At 56.6% G+C, this 16,727-nt stretch overlaps 2 protein-coding genes and 1 long non-coding RNA gene across 3 annotated transcripts; 1 reads left to right on the plus strand and 2 right to left on the minus strand.

Moving 5' to 3' along the window:
- Nucleotides 1-201: 201 nt before the first annotated feature.
- On the minus strand, nucleotides 202-4,138 carry LOC125915244 (interferon-inducible GTPase 5-like). The gene is made up of 2 exons (XM_049620963.1): nucleotides 1,568-4,138; nucleotides 202-960 (listed from the first exon to the last, which is right to left on the minus strand). Exons 1-2 carry the CDS (start codon nucleotides 2,169-2,171, stop codon nucleotides 317-319), a joined length of 1,248 nt encoding a protein of 415 aa, XP_049476920.1. The 5' UTR covers nucleotides 2,172-4,138; the 3' UTR covers nucleotides 202-316.
- Nucleotides 4,139-4,695: 557 nt separating this feature from the next.
- On the minus strand, nucleotides 4,696-7,874 carry LOC125915242 (interferon-inducible GTPase 5). Its single transcript, XM_049620961.1, has 2 exons — nucleotides 7,770-7,874; nucleotides 4,696-6,267 (listed from the first exon to the last, which is right to left on the minus strand). The coding sequence occupies exon 2, from the start codon at nucleotides 6,161-6,163 to the stop codon at nucleotides 4,769-4,771; it is 1,395 nt and encodes a 464-aa protein (XP_049476918.1). The 5' UTR covers nucleotides 6,164-6,267; nucleotides 7,770-7,874; the 3' UTR covers nucleotides 4,696-4,768.
- Nucleotides 7,875-7,947: 73 nt separating this feature from the next.
- LOC125915259 (uncharacterized) lies at nucleotides 7,948-12,232 on the plus strand. Its single transcript, XR_007455615.1, has 3 exons — nucleotides 7,948-9,147; nucleotides 10,899-11,025; nucleotides 11,954-12,232. It is a non-coding gene; the product is annotated as an uncharacterized LOC125915259 (long non-coding RNA).
- Nucleotides 12,233-16,727: the final 4,495 nt, after the last annotated feature.

The following is a 16,727-nucleotide window of genomic DNA, read 5'->3' on the forward strand; positions in this document are numbered from 1 at the left end:
TAAGTGCCCTCTCAGCTAGGCAACTGAGATCCTCCCCACCTTGTCAGACCTTATCTGTCCCATGTCCCGCCCCCTCCCTGTGCTTCCCAGGGGGACTGCTGGTTGATTTGAGCGTCCAGGGCAGGGAAGGTGGGGGCAATGGCCAGAGAGGGCATAAGATCCGGGGCTCAAAAGTACAAGACCGCACACGGCGCAGGAGGGTTGGAGCTTGAGTTTCTTTCCATTCCTCAACACCATCCGGCCTGGGGACAGATGGAACCTGTGTCCTCCCACTCTTACACTGCCACCTCCAGCTGGCCTGAGCTCAGGGCTGGGATTATTGATTGCCTTTATCTGGGAGCTCATGGTCAGAGTCGTGGAGGAAGGCCTGGGTCAGCACTCTCCGGGCGTCCTTGACCACCTCGTCTAGAGCTGTGCGGAGCATGTGGTAGATGGTGGTGAAGCTGATGCCGCAGGTGGCCAGGGCGCCTGGGACGGGCACGCCGAGGAGCTCCTGGGTGAAAGCAGAGGCATCCCTGGAGGCCTGGCCCAGTAGCTCCGCCACCAGTGCCTCAGTGACCTCGGTCTTCCAGCCCTGCACCGCCGCCAGGATCTTGTGCAGGGGCTGGCCTGTCTGCTCAGCCAGCCTGACGAGGGAGTCCTCGTCGAGGCCGAGGCTGTGGCGGTAGCCCTCCAGGGAGCTGATGAGCACGTACAGGTCACATGCCACATCCCGTACGCCTGGCACGGGGCTCGGGTTGACGCCACAGGCCACCGTGGCCACCAGCCAGATATGCTGCCGCAGCGAGGCTGCCTTCTTCTCTAGGATGGGCTTCGAGACGTTGGGCACGGCCAGCAGAAACGCGTGCTGCTTGTGACTCTCCAGTTCCTTCACCATCAGCTCCTCCAGCAGGTGGAAGTCGTACTTGCCCAACTCAAACATGGAGAGCAGGAAGACCTTGGGGTCCTTCAGGCCCTCCGCTGCAGAAGACAAGAGCGCCGCTCTGTTCCTGCGCCCGAGCGGGCCATGGCGTGCCGACCGCCGCGGAGGCACAAGCACTTGCTGTGAGTGCACAGCACGTGGCTCGCAAGAGTTGGCCCTGGAGCCAGGCTGCCTGAGTCCGGACCCCAGCCTTGCTACCCACCACCCGTGTGGCCTTGGGCAAGTTACCCAACCAAACAAGGGGATAACTGTACCTGCCTCGTAGGGATGTTGTGAAGGGAGCGCATGAAAACGGTGCCTGGCCCGCGATAAGCCCTTAACAAATGTCAGCTGCCCTCGGCCACAGGTGCCAGCATCCCGTGGGTGCAGAGCTTTTGCACCGCTCTAACTTGGCAAACACACGCGCCAGAACGTGCCCTGTTTCCTTAATGCAGGTGATTGGTCTCTGTCACCTGTGACCGGGAAGAGCCAACTCTCAGGAAGTGAATGGCAGCTGTAAGCATTATTTCACCGCGGGGCCCGGATCAGTCACGCAGCGCGACATTGGATGACCCCTTCTCCCACTGTGGGCCTCAGCTGGGAGAGGAAGGGGAGGGGGCCGGCAAACCCTCCAGAATCCACCCACCTCCAGAGCCCGAACCTCACCCCTCAGCCGCCGCCCACAGTCTTCCCGGATCTGGCGGAGCACTCCCTCCTCGGAGAAGGTGCCGGGGCGCCGGCTCCGCGAGGCGGCAATGTCCACGTCCACCTTGGAGCGGACGAGGTAGAAGCGTTTGCCCCGCTGCAGGATCTCGCAGGCCAGCTGGGCATGGTGGGCGGTGAAGCTGTCTGAGGTGATGATGATGAAGAAGTCGTAACGTTCCAGCAGCACCCGCTGGAGGTATCTACCAGTCGGGAAGCGGGACGTGCCTATGCCCGGCAGATCCCAGATGACGATGTTGGGGTACTTAGGGTGTGGGTACGGCGTGGGGTCCACCGTCATTTCCACCACGCCCGTGCAGGCTGAGTTGGGGTCCTCGTCTCCCAGCCCCCTGATGGCATTGACAAAGGTCGACTTGCCTGAGCCTGTGCCCCCAGTGATGCCAATGTCCAGCCTGGCATTCTCCAGCGAATGAAGTGTGGCCTGCAGCCTGGCGGCCACTGCGGGCAGACCCCCCGCCTCAAAGGCTCCCATCAGAGCACTGGTGTCCCTCCATAGCTCCAGTATCTTGGACTGGCTGAGGCTTGACTGGAAGACTCTGCCCGCCATGGGCTACCTGACGTCCAGGCCTTCAGGATCGATGACCTTTGGCAGGGCAGGGAAGGGAATATTTTCACTCGGGGCCTAGCCCTCTCTCCTCTACACCCCCCAGCACGCCCAAAGTATCTGAGGCCTTGCCAGCAATCGTACTGAGAGTGCAACCATATGTCAGGTCCCGTGCTAAGTGCTTTATTTCAGTTAACACGTATTCATCACTGCCAGGTTCTCCTCCTGGAGCATCTCATAAAATCCTCATAACAGCCGGAAAAGGAGATTCCCTCACTATCCACATTTGGCACCTAGGGGAGAAATCGTTTGCCCAAGACCTCTGGCTAGTGCATGGAGTGTTGGGAATAGGAATCGGTCCCTCTGATCCTAGAATTTAAATTCTTTTTTTTCTTCAAGATCATTATTTTGTTAAGATTTTAGTTTCAAGTAATCTCTACACCCAACGTGGGGCTCGAACTCACAACCCTAAGATCAAGAGTCGCACGCTCCACCGACCTAGCCAGCCAGGTGCTCCTAGAATTCAAATTCTTAAATTACTTTTTGTGGCATTTACCATGCACCGGGCACTACAATCAACCATATAGGGCAGTAATTAAGCGCTGGAACCCTCATCGTCGCTGGTAGAAGTTAGTGTTCATTTAACGTTTACCCGGGGCCAGCCACTGTCCTAACCACATGCGTAATTTCACTAAGTCCCCATTTTACAGAGAGGGAAACCGAGGCTCAGGGAGGTAAAAGTCACTAGATTGTCCAGCCTGCACCAGAGCCAGGACATGGACCGGCTCCCTCTGATCCTTCTGCCATACAGCCCCCACCACCCTATGCTCACACCGCCAGGGAGTCCCGTGTTCAGGATGGTGTGTGAGGGTGCACAGGTACCGGGATGTGGGCTGTATTTTTGAGAATAGGTTTGCAATGGACTGTCTATCCTTGTATCTGAGAGTCTGGGATTTCCCTACCATAACCCCTCACACCCTCTTTGGCGCAGAAAAGTCCATGTGAACCCCAGAGTAGTCCCGGCACAGCCAATGGGAAGGCGTCCCGGGAAGGGAAGAATCCTTTGGTTAACCCTCCAGGGGAAAGCCGCCCGTCTTAGTCCGGAATGGTTTTCTAGGCTTAAGGTAATTCGAGGCCCCAAATGAGGCTAGAATCATCATCACCAGATCTGGGAATACCCACAGGCAGTATTTGTGAGCACCTAGGGGTGAGGCCACCTCCCCGCAGGACAGTCCCCGCTTCGCCGCCGGCCTTATACACAGCCTCCGGGGTCTTCTTGTGAATTCCTGGAAACTCGCCTTTCTCCGCACCTAAATCCGACCCCATCCATGACCCTTGTTCAAGCCCACAGGAAGCCTAGGGGTAGCCCTTGTCCTGTCCAAAGCCCCTAACCAGGTAGCGTGCGAATCTTTTAAACACATGTGACGCTTGACTGGGCATGTGAGGTTAGGCTTGTGCGAGGGTGTCAGATTCACTTTTGCATTCCTACCGAAGAGCCAACAGGGAGTAAGGGAGTGCCCGGGGGTTTGGTTTCACAGGGTCCCCTGGGCAGAAACAGATGCCCTCACCCCATCCACGTGTTGCACATGCCCTGTGTCACCCGCAGCCCATGCAGCTCTCAGGAATCCTACCGCCATCGCCCCCTCTCAGTTCCATGGCCTTTCAGGACAACCCCAGCATCCGTGCACCCACACACCCACGCGGAGACAGCAGGTGACCCCAGTCAGCAGGCTGTTCACAACCTCGGACCCACAGTGTCACACCCCCGGAGACTTACCAAGGCCCCTCCCAATCACACACACACACCAGAAAGCCCGTCACCACACACATTCCCACAAGCCTCCGAAACGACTCGTTCTCGGTGGCGGGATTCGCCCTCTGCCCCCCCTCCCTGCTTTGGCGGGCAGAGAAAGAGCCCACCAGCCTTACCACCCCAGGCTCCACGCGGAGGCCAGCCCGAGGCCGTGGGACCTCCCCTCCCCCCCGCCACCGACACCCACCATCACTCACTGACAGCAGGGCTGGCTGGGGATGCTCCGAGCCCCCCACCCTGTTTAGCTGGGTTGCTAGGCACCATTGTACCCAACCTGGGCACTGATTGGCTGCCCCCCCCCCAGAGGAGGCCTTTGGGACACTGGGCTTCTCTGAAAGGGACAGGAATGGCAACAAAAATAAGTACCATAGCCAGTCCAGTCCCCACTAAGTCACCCGCACAGGTTGACAGTTGACACAGGTCTTGGGTCCAGGCCGGGACGTCCCGTTGCCCCACAGATCTCCCTTGGCTACCAGGGGACCAGGGAGAGCGATCCCGGCAAGGGGCCCTTGGCCCGCCATCCAGATCTTGAAGCTCTCCCCACCCAGCTCCATTCCCCCCCTTCCAGGTCAGTGTATCCCTCTCGGCCTTGGGTGCCCAGGCCTCCTCGGGCCCCTCCAAACCGCCCCTCCCCTGCCCTCCCAAGATGGCAAGCTCTGGCCCCCTCCACATCCGCCCCTCAGCGACCGCAGCGCTCATTTTCACTACAGCGGCTTCGGTCGGTCGGTTGGTTGGTTTTTGTCAAGGCTTGGTTTGTGGGTGAGGCGAGGGGACAGGGGCCGCGCGGTCACTTGTCTTCCAACAAGTCGCGCTTCTTCCAGCTGTCGAGGATATACTTGAGGAGCAGGCCGAGCTTCCGGCGGGTGGAGAGCGGGGCCTCCTCGCAGGTTCCCTCCCCGGACACCCGCTTTTCCACGCCGTTGTCACCCGCCGCCTCTAGGCTGACCGAAGCCTGGGGCTCGTCCTCCTCCAGGGCCTTGATGCGGACCCGCTGGGCGTCCTCGGCCATCTCATTGAGGCAGCCCTGGAGCATGGTGTAGACGGCGCCGAAGCTGATGCCCCCGGCCACCAGCGTCCCGAACACGGGGATGCCCCTCTCGAAGGCACGGGCCACCCGCATGGCGCCGTCGGATGACTGCGAGTAGAGCCGCAGGACAGTTTCCGGTGAGACCTCGTTGGCCAGTGGGGACCGGATGACGGAGCGGAGGTCGCCCGCCTGCTTGCCCACCTGCTCGGCCAGCTTGGCCAGAGAGTCGTCATCCAGGCCGAAGCTGCGGTGGTAGCCGCGCAGCGAGCGGATAAGCAGAGCGTCGTCGTAGGCGGCCGCCAGCCCCGGCACGGGCAGGGCCTGGATGACGCCCGACACCAGGGCCGTCTTGAGCACCTGCTCCTGGAGCATGTCTTTCTTCTTCTGCAGCGCCTCCAGCGAGATGTCCGGCAGCGACAGCAGGCCGGCGTGGCGCCGGTGGGCCGGCAAGTCGTGCTCCCAGGTGGACACGAGCAGCGGAAAGTCGTAGCGGGCCGGCGAGAGGTTGGACACGAGGAAGACGCGGGGGTCGGCGACGCCGGCCGCCCGCAGCCGCTCGGCACAGTGGTCGCGGATCTCCTGCAGGACGGTCGCCTCGCTGAAGCCCGAGGGCCGCTGGGTGCGCGTGGCCGCCAGGTCCTCGTCCACCTTGGTGCGCACGAAGTAGAACTTCTTGCCCTGGCGCAGGATCTCGGAGGCCAGGCGGGTCTCCACGGCCCCGCAGCGGCGGGCGGAGACCAGCAGGAAGAAGTCATAGCGGCAGAAGTCCACCTGCTTCAGGTACCTGTCAGCCGGGCAGCCCGGAGAGCCGGCCCCCGGCAGGTCCCACAGGGTCACGTCGGGCAACCGTGGGTGCGGGTAGGGCGAAGGCTGCACGGTGGTCTCCACGACGCCGGTGAGGGCCGCGCCGGGGTCCTCGGCCCCCAGGCCACGGAGGGCGTTGATGAGGGACGACTTGCCGGCGCCCGACTCGCCCGTGACGCCCACCTCCAGGCGAGTGCTATCGGAGGAGGCCAGCAGCTCCCGGAGGCGAGAGGCCGCCTGGGGGATGTCGCCCGACTCGAAGGCGGTGCGCAGGGCCTCCAGCTCTTCCTTGGCCATGAGGATGGTGGTCTCCTCCTCCCCGGGCACCGCGGGCAACCTCGAAGTCGCCATGGTGACCAGCGGCTCAGCGGGTGCGGGGATGGGGGGAGAGTCACGGGGGCGCGTGGTCCTCGGTGTCTGCGGGGGTAGAAGGGAGCACTTGGCTTCTCCTGGGCCTTGGCACAGGGCAGGGAGAGAGAGAGAGAGAGAGAGAGAGAGAGAGAGACGAAGGTATAAGGGAAGTCCCTCTGGCACCTCACAGCCCTCCCCTTCTCAAAAACCTGGGGTACGTTTTTGACACGAGGCAGGGCGGTCTGGAGTCTCACGGGCCCAGGCTCACATCCCATCCCTGCCACTAACTTGCTGTGTGACCTGGGGCAGGATAAGGTGGCTCTCTGAGCCTGCTTCTCCGCGTAAAGGGCACAGTGACTGACCTACCTCCTGAGGTGCTCAGGACCCTTCAAAAGTAACCTAAGAGCAGGAACAGTGTGACAGCAGCTCGGGACCCACGCAGCCACATGGGGCCCCAGGCTTAGAAGGCCCGGCTCTTGGCTTAATACTCTGCTGACACTGACCGAGATTAATGATATTTGAACCAGGGGCCCTGTGTTTTCATTTTGCACCGGGCCCTGCAAATTTTGCGGGGCTGAAGCCCAGCACCCGGGCCCGGGCAGGGAGCGCTGTTGGGAGCAGCCGGAAGGGGTGGTGAAGGGGTCCCAGGCCCTGGAGCCAGACCCGGAGTCAAATCCTGGCTCCCCACATACGCGCTGAGTGATGCAGGGCAGGTGACTTGAAACTGCCTGCCTTACTCCCCTCATCCGTAAGAGGAGGCTGTGACTATGATAATAGCAAACCACCTCCTTGGGTTGTTGAGAATTAAGCGAGTTGATACATATAAAGTCCTTGAAATACTGTCTGGCACAGAGCAGGCAGTCTGTTGTCAGCAGCAACCCCATGATTATCATGATTAATATTCCTAGCTGTGTGACGTTGAGCAATACCCTGCCCTCTCTGAGCCTCAGGGGGCAGCAACCGCACCATGGAAGATAGCCTTGCCACCTCATGGGGCTGCTGTGACGATCGATCGATCGTGAGCCCATGTATCTAGCCCTGGGCCAGCGTTCTTGGGTTCAGCTGGTGGGAGAAGCCTGCCGTGGGCGAATGCCCAGACGCTGGGAGTCCTTCTCATCGAACACCCCGCCCCGCCCTGGTTGCTAAGCTAAGTTCACGCTAGGGATCGCCGTCCCCATCAGACAGAGAGGGACCGAGGCTCGGACTACACAAGTGATGTCCCCAGCCAGGACTCAAACCCAGGTCCCTGGGCTCCCTCATGCCTCCGAAGGGCCCCCTCTGTCTTCAGCCACACGTCTTTGCCTCCCTGCCTGTCTTCTGGGCTGTCCCTGTCCACCCCCCACATTGTTCCCACCAGGTCCTACCCACCCCCCTGCCACCCGGTGTAGGCATTTCCCCCACGCTATGCCCGCTGCCTCTGCACCCTGTCCCCCTAAGTAAGGGACAGGAGAGCAAATGCTGGGGCAGGTCCCAGTGGCCAGGACCAGAGAGGAGGGTGGCCCCTGGGGTGGGACTAGGGCTGACAGAGCTGGTGTTGGGCCTGGAAACCCCTTCCTCCCTTCCCCCACAGAGTCCAGCCAGAGAGCCCTGCCCTCAGGGGACTCACCTGCCCTGCAGGCTCTCCCTGTCCCCTCACACTCTCCCACACTCTCCCCGCCGGTGGGGTCTCCTCCCCTGTTAGCCCAAGGTCAGACCTGTTGCTAGGACCCATTATAATAGCAAGCAGCAGCTCATTGGCCAGCCAACCCTAGTGCAATAATGCGGCGACAGTGATGTCAGAGGGCGGGGTCCCCATCCCCTGGCTGCTGCTGGGGCCCCCTTCTTGGTCACACTGGGCCCTCAGTCCCCCACAAGGGACCCAGAGAGCTCTCTCTAACACCAACAGGCTCACAGCCCATCCGCTGTCTCCATCACCCTCAGCACAAGGTCCCAGCTCCGCAGCCTGAGCCCGTTCACCGCCCGCCCTCTGTTTCTTCTCCTTCCAGGGGGCTGTTTCCCAAACATGTCATTCATCATTCGTGTGCCCTTCTCGGCACCATCCAGTCACCTGCCACCCTGAGATGTGTCGCACACGCTCTGAGCGTGCTGGTTTAGCTTCGCCAGCGCTGGCCGCGGGGAGAGGCCAGGTCTGAAACCACCCACACGGTCACGGCCACGGCCACGGTCACAGTCACGGTCACGGCATGCCTCTGCCTGGCCCTGGCCGGGTCTGGCGCCCACAAGCTGCGGTGCAGCGCCACACCCCCATTCGGTATCTGGTATTCAGGCCCCTGGGCTCGGCCTCTGCCTCCCCAGAGCTTTACTGTCCTCTCCTGTGCCCAGCACAGCCCATCCTTCAAATCCCAGCTCAGTGCCAACTCCGTGTGAGGCCGTGGTCCTCTCTGCCCTCTCCCTCCCCTGCTTCCTCACGACCACCCACCGCCCAAGATGGCAGCAGTGTGACAAACCAGGAGGCCAAAGTGGGGAGTGATGTGAATGAGAAGAGAGGCTGAGGCAAAGGCCCCCGAGATGGGGAGAGTCGGGGTGTGGAAGGAGACCCGCCAGGAAAAAATCGGAGGGAAAGTCCGGCAAGAAGACAGAAGGGAGGAGACACCACGTCAGAGAGAACCAAGGAAAGACAGGTTACAGAGAGGAGGAAACACACAGACACAGGGAAGGGGCTGAAGGTCTAGAGACCAAGACGCCCTGAACCCCAGCCACCGGGGGACACCCCGCTCCCCCAAACGCCAGCCTCCATCTCCGCAGCATCCAAGCGTGTGCACACACACACACACACACACACACCCAGCTCTCAAGTCCTTTTAGGACCATGTCCACCCCATCCACCCCCCAAGCCTCTTCTCCGCCCAGGCCTAGTTCCACGGGCCCTCCCCTCCCCCATTTCCTGGGGTGTCCCCAGAGGCCTCTCCTACCCAAGGATGGATCTGAAGATCGGTTCTGGAAAGGAACCTGGGGAAACAACTTCAGGAGGAGACGGATGTCCGGTAAGGGACTAGACCAGCTCAAGGCCACACCAAGAGTCAAGGAAAGAATGGTCTGGAGCACCCGGGGGGCTCAGTCAGTTAAGCTTCCCACTTTAGCTCAGGTCATGATCTCACGGTTCATGAGTTCGAGCCCCGCATCGGGCTCTCTGCTGACAGCTTAGCGCCTGGAGCCTGCTTCGGATTCTGTGTCTCCCTCTCTCTCTGCCCCTCCCCCACCCATGCTCTGTCTCTCTCTCTCTCTCTCTCTCTCTCTCTCTCTCAAAAATAAGTAAACATTTAAAAAAATTATTTAGAAAAAAGGAAAGAATGGTTTGCCAACCACACAGTCCAGAATTCTTCAGCCACAGAAAGAAAGAGAAATGCAGACCACCGGCTAATGGACTCACTCACACCCTTGGTGACTGACAGAAGAACCCAGAGACCCGGAGATTAAAAAGTATTTTCAGACAAGGGAGCCTGGGTGGCTCAGTCAGTTAAGCGTCTGACTCTTGACCTCGGCTCAGGTCGTGATCTCATAGTTCGTGAGTTCGAGCCCTGCGTCCGGCTCTGCGTTGACAGTGCGGATCCTGCTTGGGATTCTCTCTCTCCTTCTCTCTGCCCACTCCCCCCCCCCCCCGCCACCACCGCCCTCCAGATAAATGAGCAAACTTCAAAAATATCTTTTCAGACATTCCCAGACACCAGACACACAGACCCGGACCCCTCCCCTAGAGTCACAGACCTGCACCCCCGGCCTAAGAAGGAAAGCAGAGACACAGGCTCTCAAATTACAGAAAAGCTAAACTCCGGCAAATGCAAGGTTCAGCCGACTCACGTTCAGGCACACACAGACCCGCAGACCGGGAGAGACAACTGCACGCAGACCACGCACACAGGTCACGTCCCCGAAGCCCGCGTCACCATCCATGACCCTCATTCATGCGACCCCTGCTCCTGATCTGGGGAGCCCAGCCAGAAGTGTGGCAGACCCAGGCTCTGCCCTCAGGGGCTCACAGGCCCATGCGGGAGTCACATCCACCCACAGACAGTGAGGACCCAGGCCCAGGATGGAGGGCCCTGGAGGGCCGTGGGAACACAAAGGGGATACCTGACCCAGCCTGGGAGTCAGGGAGGGCTTCCTGGAAGAGAGGGCACCTGAGCTGAGAGGTGGGAGCCTGATAGCCTGCTAGGAAGTTGCATCCCAGGCCACAGGACTGGCCCTGTGCAAGGACCCTGAATTGGCAGAGGGCTCTCGTTCACCCAGGAATTCACGCAGTCTGTTACTTGGTCATTCCACGACCATTTGCTTAGACCTGACCCTCGGCCAGTCCCGGGACTGGTCCACAGGTGTGAAGGACACTTCACAGGCTGTTGGAGGAGGCTGACGTGATCACACACAAGGCAGAGTGTTTTCACTTAGTGTTTACAAAGTGCCAGGCGCTGTGTGAAACCCGTCGGATGAAGCAGCTCATTTAACTGGGACCAGTATTCTGTCCTTCCCCCCCCCCCCCCCGCCCCGCCACATCCTCTGACAGACATAAACCCCAGGAGCTGAGGTTGGAGGAGAGAGGAAGACAGACACAAACGAGATGAACACATTCATGCATTCGCTCTTTCCACGGGTCCCCTAGATGATCAGACCTAAAGTGCCCCTGGTTGTCACAGGCACCATTTTCTGTCCCACCGACAAAGGGAAAATTTGCTGCCGAAACAAGCATCACACGGCATTTCCGTAGCTCTTAAAATTTTTATTCCACGCTTACTCTTTGTAGGCATACTTAGAAAATACAGATTTTTGTACCGCGTGTCCCTCGCGTGCATCGCTCGTGCGTGAGAAACAGAGTGGCTAAGTTGTCCTCCTAACCGCAGAGTCTGACCCCGGGATGGCTGACAGTGACGGTAAGGTGCCATCCGCGACTCTTCCGGGTGTCAACATTGCTAAAACGTGGGGGCGGGGGGAGTACCCCTGAGAATCAGTGAAGGGGGTTCCTGAGTGTCCATTCTGTGCCTGCCAGGCTGGGAACACAGCAATGACAGACACAGTCCTTTCCTACGGGGAGGCATATGCCTACTGTGTGCCAAGGACCCAGTAGGTTCGATGTTCAGAACCCAGCAGTGACCAAAGACAGCTCCGGCCTTGTCCCCATGGGACTCAGAATCCATGAGGGACACAGACCCCTCTCCTGACGGTGACGACCCGCAGCGGGCAGAGTAGGGAAGGAGTTGCCCAGACAAGTGTGAGAGCCAAGGGGGTGACTGACCCAGCTCGAGGTGGGGAGGTGTCAGGGAAGGCTTTCTGGGGAAAGTTCACTCACTATACACACACACTTCCTGAACACCTGAAGCACTTCCCGAGGGATGTCCGCGCACGTGGCCTTCACCTTCTCTCCATTCGCCACGAACCCGAGGAAACCTGAAGTTAGTCCCCAGGGATTCATTCATTTATTCAAATACACACTGGCTAGATACAGCGGTAGGAACTGACACACAGATGGCCCTTGCCCTCATGGAGCTTATATTTTGTGAGCGATGAAAGATAATAAACGAAAATAAGATCGTGTCAAATAGTATGAAGGAAAAAAAATAAAAACAAGAAAGCGAGTTGTAAGGTTGGTGGATTGCCTGTCGCGGTGGCCACCAACAATTTCTCCCGTCCCTGGAGGCACATGCCCCTCTTCCCACCAAGAGCGGGAGTCTCTGTCCTCTCCCCTTGAACCTGCGCTGGCCTCATGACTTGCTCTGATCAATGGTATGTAGCACAAGGGACATTCTAGAACTTCCAAGCTCAGGCCTTAAGAAGGGGCAACTTCTGCTTTCTCCTTCTCAGAGCCCGAGCTACCATGGTGAGGTCCTGCTGGAGAGACCCCCGTGGAGATGAGCCTGAAGCCACCTTAGGACCTTCAAGCCCTAACTGACCTCCAGCTGACTGCAGCCACGAGAGCGACCCCAGCTCCATGGAAGCAGAAGAAACAGCTGAGCTCAGCCAACGCACGGACCTGTGGGAAATAATAAAGCATTGTGTTTTTTTAAAATATTTTTTAATATTTTGAGAGACAGACGGACGGAGAGCAAGCAGGGGAGGGGCAGAGAGAAGGGGGGAGACACAGAATCCGAAGCTGAGCAGTCAGCACAGAGCCCGGGGCAGGGCTCGAACTCACAAGCCATGAGATCCTGACCTGAGCCGAAGTCGGATGCTTAACCAACTGAGCCACCCAGGCGCCCCAATAAAAGCTTATTTAACATGATCATTTGGTCAAGAGAAACTGTCAAGCATGAAAATTCTCTCAGTTGAAAAGGCGATAAGCCAAGACGCAGGTTTTGAAAATATTGTTGATGGGTTCCTTTCCATCAAAGCCAGGGGTGCCCGTTTTCCCTTTTGCTTCAGGCACCAACATGGCTCAGCACAGGTGCTGGTCTTTATTTAAAATTTTGGTATCTTGTTCATCGAAATATCATGGATTTTTTGCTGTTTTTTGAAAAAAGTATTACATTACAATATCATTTATCTCGCTAATTGAGTTTTTTGACACTCCCTTAAATTTTGCACCCGAGGCCAGTGTCTCACTTGTTGGCTTTAGTCCTGGCCCTAGTTCTGACCAAACTGTGTCACTCAGTGCAGAAGGATGCCTGCCTCATCCCTGGCCTCCTCTCATGACCCCCCCCAGGAGGCCTTTGACGTCCTCCCGGGTAATGGGTGTGTACATCCTCACTGTGGTCTATCATGAGATCTGGGCCCTGACTGCCTCACAGACCTCATCTCCTAGAACTCTCTCCTTGCTCAGTCTGCTCCAGCCACACCAGCCACCGTGATTCTCCCTCAGACACATTAGACTCAGTTCTGCCTCAGGACCTTTGCACTTCCATGCCCTCTTCCCTGTGATGTCTCCATGGTTTGTTTCCTTACTTCACTCAGACCTCTGCTCAAATACAATGTCACTTTCTCAGACAGGCCTTACCAGACCACTCTGTCAAAAATAGCACACTCCCTCCCCTAAATCACTTGGCCATTTAGTGGCCTAAAACATGGCTTTATGGGGCACCTGGGTGACTCAGTCGGTTAAGGGTCCGACTTCGGCGCAGGTCAGGATCTTGCCGTCTGTGAGTTCAAGCCCTACATCAGGCTCTGGGCTGACAGCTCAGAGCCTGGAGCCTGCTCCGGATTCTGAGTCTCCCTCTCTCTCTCTTTCCCTCCCCGACTTGCGCTCTGTCTCTCTCAAAAATAAATAAATGTTAAAATTTTTTTTAATAAATAAATAAGTTTTAATTGACTTACAGTGAAATAAAATTATGTTAAATTCTGTCTTGGTAGAAATACGTTAACTAAAAATATCATGAGTTTTAATATACTCCGTTTATATTTTGTTAATATTTTTTCAACTACTTTAGTGTTCTGGAAAAATAATGACGATTAAAAAAGAACCCAAAGCAAGTATACAGGGCCTTTTTCATCAGGCTCCGATATGGCTCAGCACAGCATTGGTCGGAAGCCGAGAGATAGGGCAGGGCTGTTTCTTGAAGGTGGTAGGCAAAGGGGGAGGGCTGGGAAGTCAAGGTCTGTTTGCAGGAGAGAATCAGGTGGCCCTCATGAGGTCAGGCTAAAGAAGAAACACTTGAGGCCAGGCTGACAACACCCATTAATGAATTAAATACATTCGTTCCCTCCGTCCCACATCCCTTCTCCTGAAAATCTATCTCCTAGACGTTTGAGGGCTGAAGTGATTTAACTGCTTCCTGGAGTCTATCGGGGAGAAGGGATGTCCAGGAGACTTCACCTGGGTAAATGTGACACCAAGAAAGTCAGGGGAAGATGCTCCTTGAATTCCCACCCCTCCCCTATTCACCGTGTCTTTTCATTTTTTTTTTTAATTTTTTTTTTTTACGTTTTTATTCATTTTTGAGACAGAGAGAGACAGAGCATGAATGGGGGAGGGTCAGAGAGAGGGAGACACAGAATCTGAAACAGGCTCCGGGCTCTGAGCTGTCAGCACAGGGGCCCGATGCGGGGCTCGAACTCACGGACCGCGAGATCGTGACCTGAGCCGAAGTCGGCGCTCAACCGACTGAGCCACCCAGGCGCCCCTCATTTTTAACTTTCTATTCCATTTCATTATATATTTTAGAATTGTCTTTCAATGCATTGAAGGGATATATCATCCAAACTTTTAAAATGCATCTGACATTTTTTAGGGGCACCTGGGTGGCTCAATCTGTTAAGTGTCCACCTCTTGGTTTCAGCTGAGGTCATGATCTCATGGTTCATGAGTTCCAGCCCCACATCAGGCTCTCTGCTGTCAGCACAGAACCCGCTTCAGATCCTCTGTCCTCCTCTCTCTCTCTGCCTGCCCCCCTCCCCCCGCCACTCTCTTTCTTTTGTGGAGAGGAAGGGCAGAGACAGAAAATCCCAAGCAGACTCTACACTGCCTGCCAGAGCAGAGCCCGACCCAGGGCTCGAACCCACAAACCATGAGATCATGACCTGAGCCAAAACCAAGAGTCAGACGCAACCAACTGAGCTACCCAGGCGCCCCAAATAATAGCCTTTAACTATTATCACTGGGGAGGGGGAGCGCCCTTTGGGTCACACAGCGCGGATGTGTGTTTGGCCCCAAAAGCTCCTTTTTTCCTGCTACCCAGTACGGCCTCCTGTCTAGAGGATGTCTGCTCTAAGGTGCAGATGCAGAGAAATGTGGGGTGGAGGCGGAGGCGGGGGGGGCGGGGCGAGGAAGGAAGACGATGTTTCTGTGAGACTGGAGGCCCAGGGGATGGGGCCAGGATATGACCCACCTCTGCTGAACTGGGAGCCTACAGAGGTGCTCAGGAAATGCGTATCTGATGACCATGACCCTGGAGTCGGTGGGGAGGGTGGGTGGGGGTGGGGGAGGGGTGGCTAGCCAGGCCGAGAGTTTAATTCTATTGTACATTCCTGATTTCCTCTACGGGCACCAATGTGAGTATATTATTCAAGTTTTTTTAATGTGTTGCAAATTACTTAGAACATACAAAAACAAATAGAGTATAAGGAGCATCTCTTAGCGCTCAGTGGACAAAAAGCATCAAAACAGCTACAATCCCCAGCAGCCCCTTCCCTGACCACACGCCTTTCACTCCTCTTTCCTCTCCTGAGACAAGCGCTACCTTGAACACGGTAGCGTTTTTCCTTTAAAACTTTTTCCTTTAAAAAAAATTTTTTTTTTAATGTTTATTTATCTTTGAGAGAGACAGAGCATGAGTGGTGGAGGACGGAGAGAGAGGGAGACACAGACTCCGAAGCGGGCTCCAGGCTCTGTGCCGACAGCTCAGCCCCCGACGCGGGGCTCGAACTCACAAACCGAACTCACAAACCATGAGACCATGACCTGAGCCGAAGTTAGACACTTAACCGACTGAGCCACCCCGGCGTCCCAGAACATGACACCTGTAATTTTGCTACAAATGTCCACGCTTTGAATTTTTTCCCTTTTCCTTTTCTCTGTTCTCCCCCTTTCTTCCCCGTAGACTCTCCCCACAGACCTCCCCCTTCCCCGGGATTTCATGGTGAGAGCCTCACGGAGCTCCTTTTGTTATTCCCCAAAGTCAAATATTCCCCATATAGACATTGTATAAATAAATACATATAAATACATACATATGCACACGTTGATATCAGATATCAGTGTATGTGTACATACATACACACACGTACATGTGTATTGTGGTATATAAGGGGGTTTTTTGACACGGGAGGGAGGGGTGGCTGGATGGCTCAGTCGGTTAAGCATCTGACTCTTGGTTTTGGCTTAGGTCATGATCTCACAGTTTCACGAGTTCAAGCCCCAGGCCGGGCTCTGTGCTGACCCTGCAAGCCTGCTTGGGATTCTCTCTCTCTCTCTGCCCCTCCCGCCCCCTCTCAAAATAAATACTCATTTTTTTAAAGGCTATTATTTACTCGTATTGAACTCTGACTTCTGTGCACGTATGGTCGTCACCCAAGGTCACAAAACTAGTAGGCGGCAAAGCCGATGTTTGAACCCGGACAGACTGGTACCGGAGTCCACACTCTTGACCGCCGTCTCTCTCTTTGCTGTGACTCTCGTCTGCGCGTGGAAGGAGGCACTTCTGATATGATTTTTCTGTGAGGACTTGAGAAGAATACCACAGCCCCGCGGGGGCGAGGGGGGGATCTCCCCTGGAGGCCGAGGACATTCCGGGGTCCTGTGCTAATGGATGGAGGCAGGTCAGGGAAGCTCTCGGCTGCTCTATTCTAGTCCATTCTCTCTCCCAGGAAGGACACGTATTGCAGAGGTTATGCGTGCAGGCTCTGAGGCCCGCTGAAGTATTTCTGGGTGAAATGTGATGTCTGGGATTTGTTTTAGAACTACTCAGCACAAAGCAGAAGGAAGGGAGGAGGGGGGAGGAGGAAGGAAGGGGGGGGGAAGAAGAGAAGACAGATGGAGGGAAGAGGAGGAAAGGAAGATATGGAGGAGAGGAGGGAGGGAGGGAGGGAAGGAGGAAGAGGAAGGGAAAGAAGAGATAATTGGCAGAATGTGGATAATTTTTGACACAGGGGCTGTGGAGGCAGGGGGGTAGATACTTGAAGGTTCATTATACTATTTCCTCTATTT

This window comes from Panthera uncia (genome assembly GCF_023721935.1).
Source record: "Panthera uncia isolate 11264 chromosome E2 unlocalized genomic scaffold, Puncia_PCG_1.0 HiC_scaffold_19, whole genome shotgun sequence".
NCBI classification, from domain to species: Eukaryota; Metazoa; Chordata; class Mammalia; order Carnivora; family Felidae; genus Panthera; species Panthera uncia.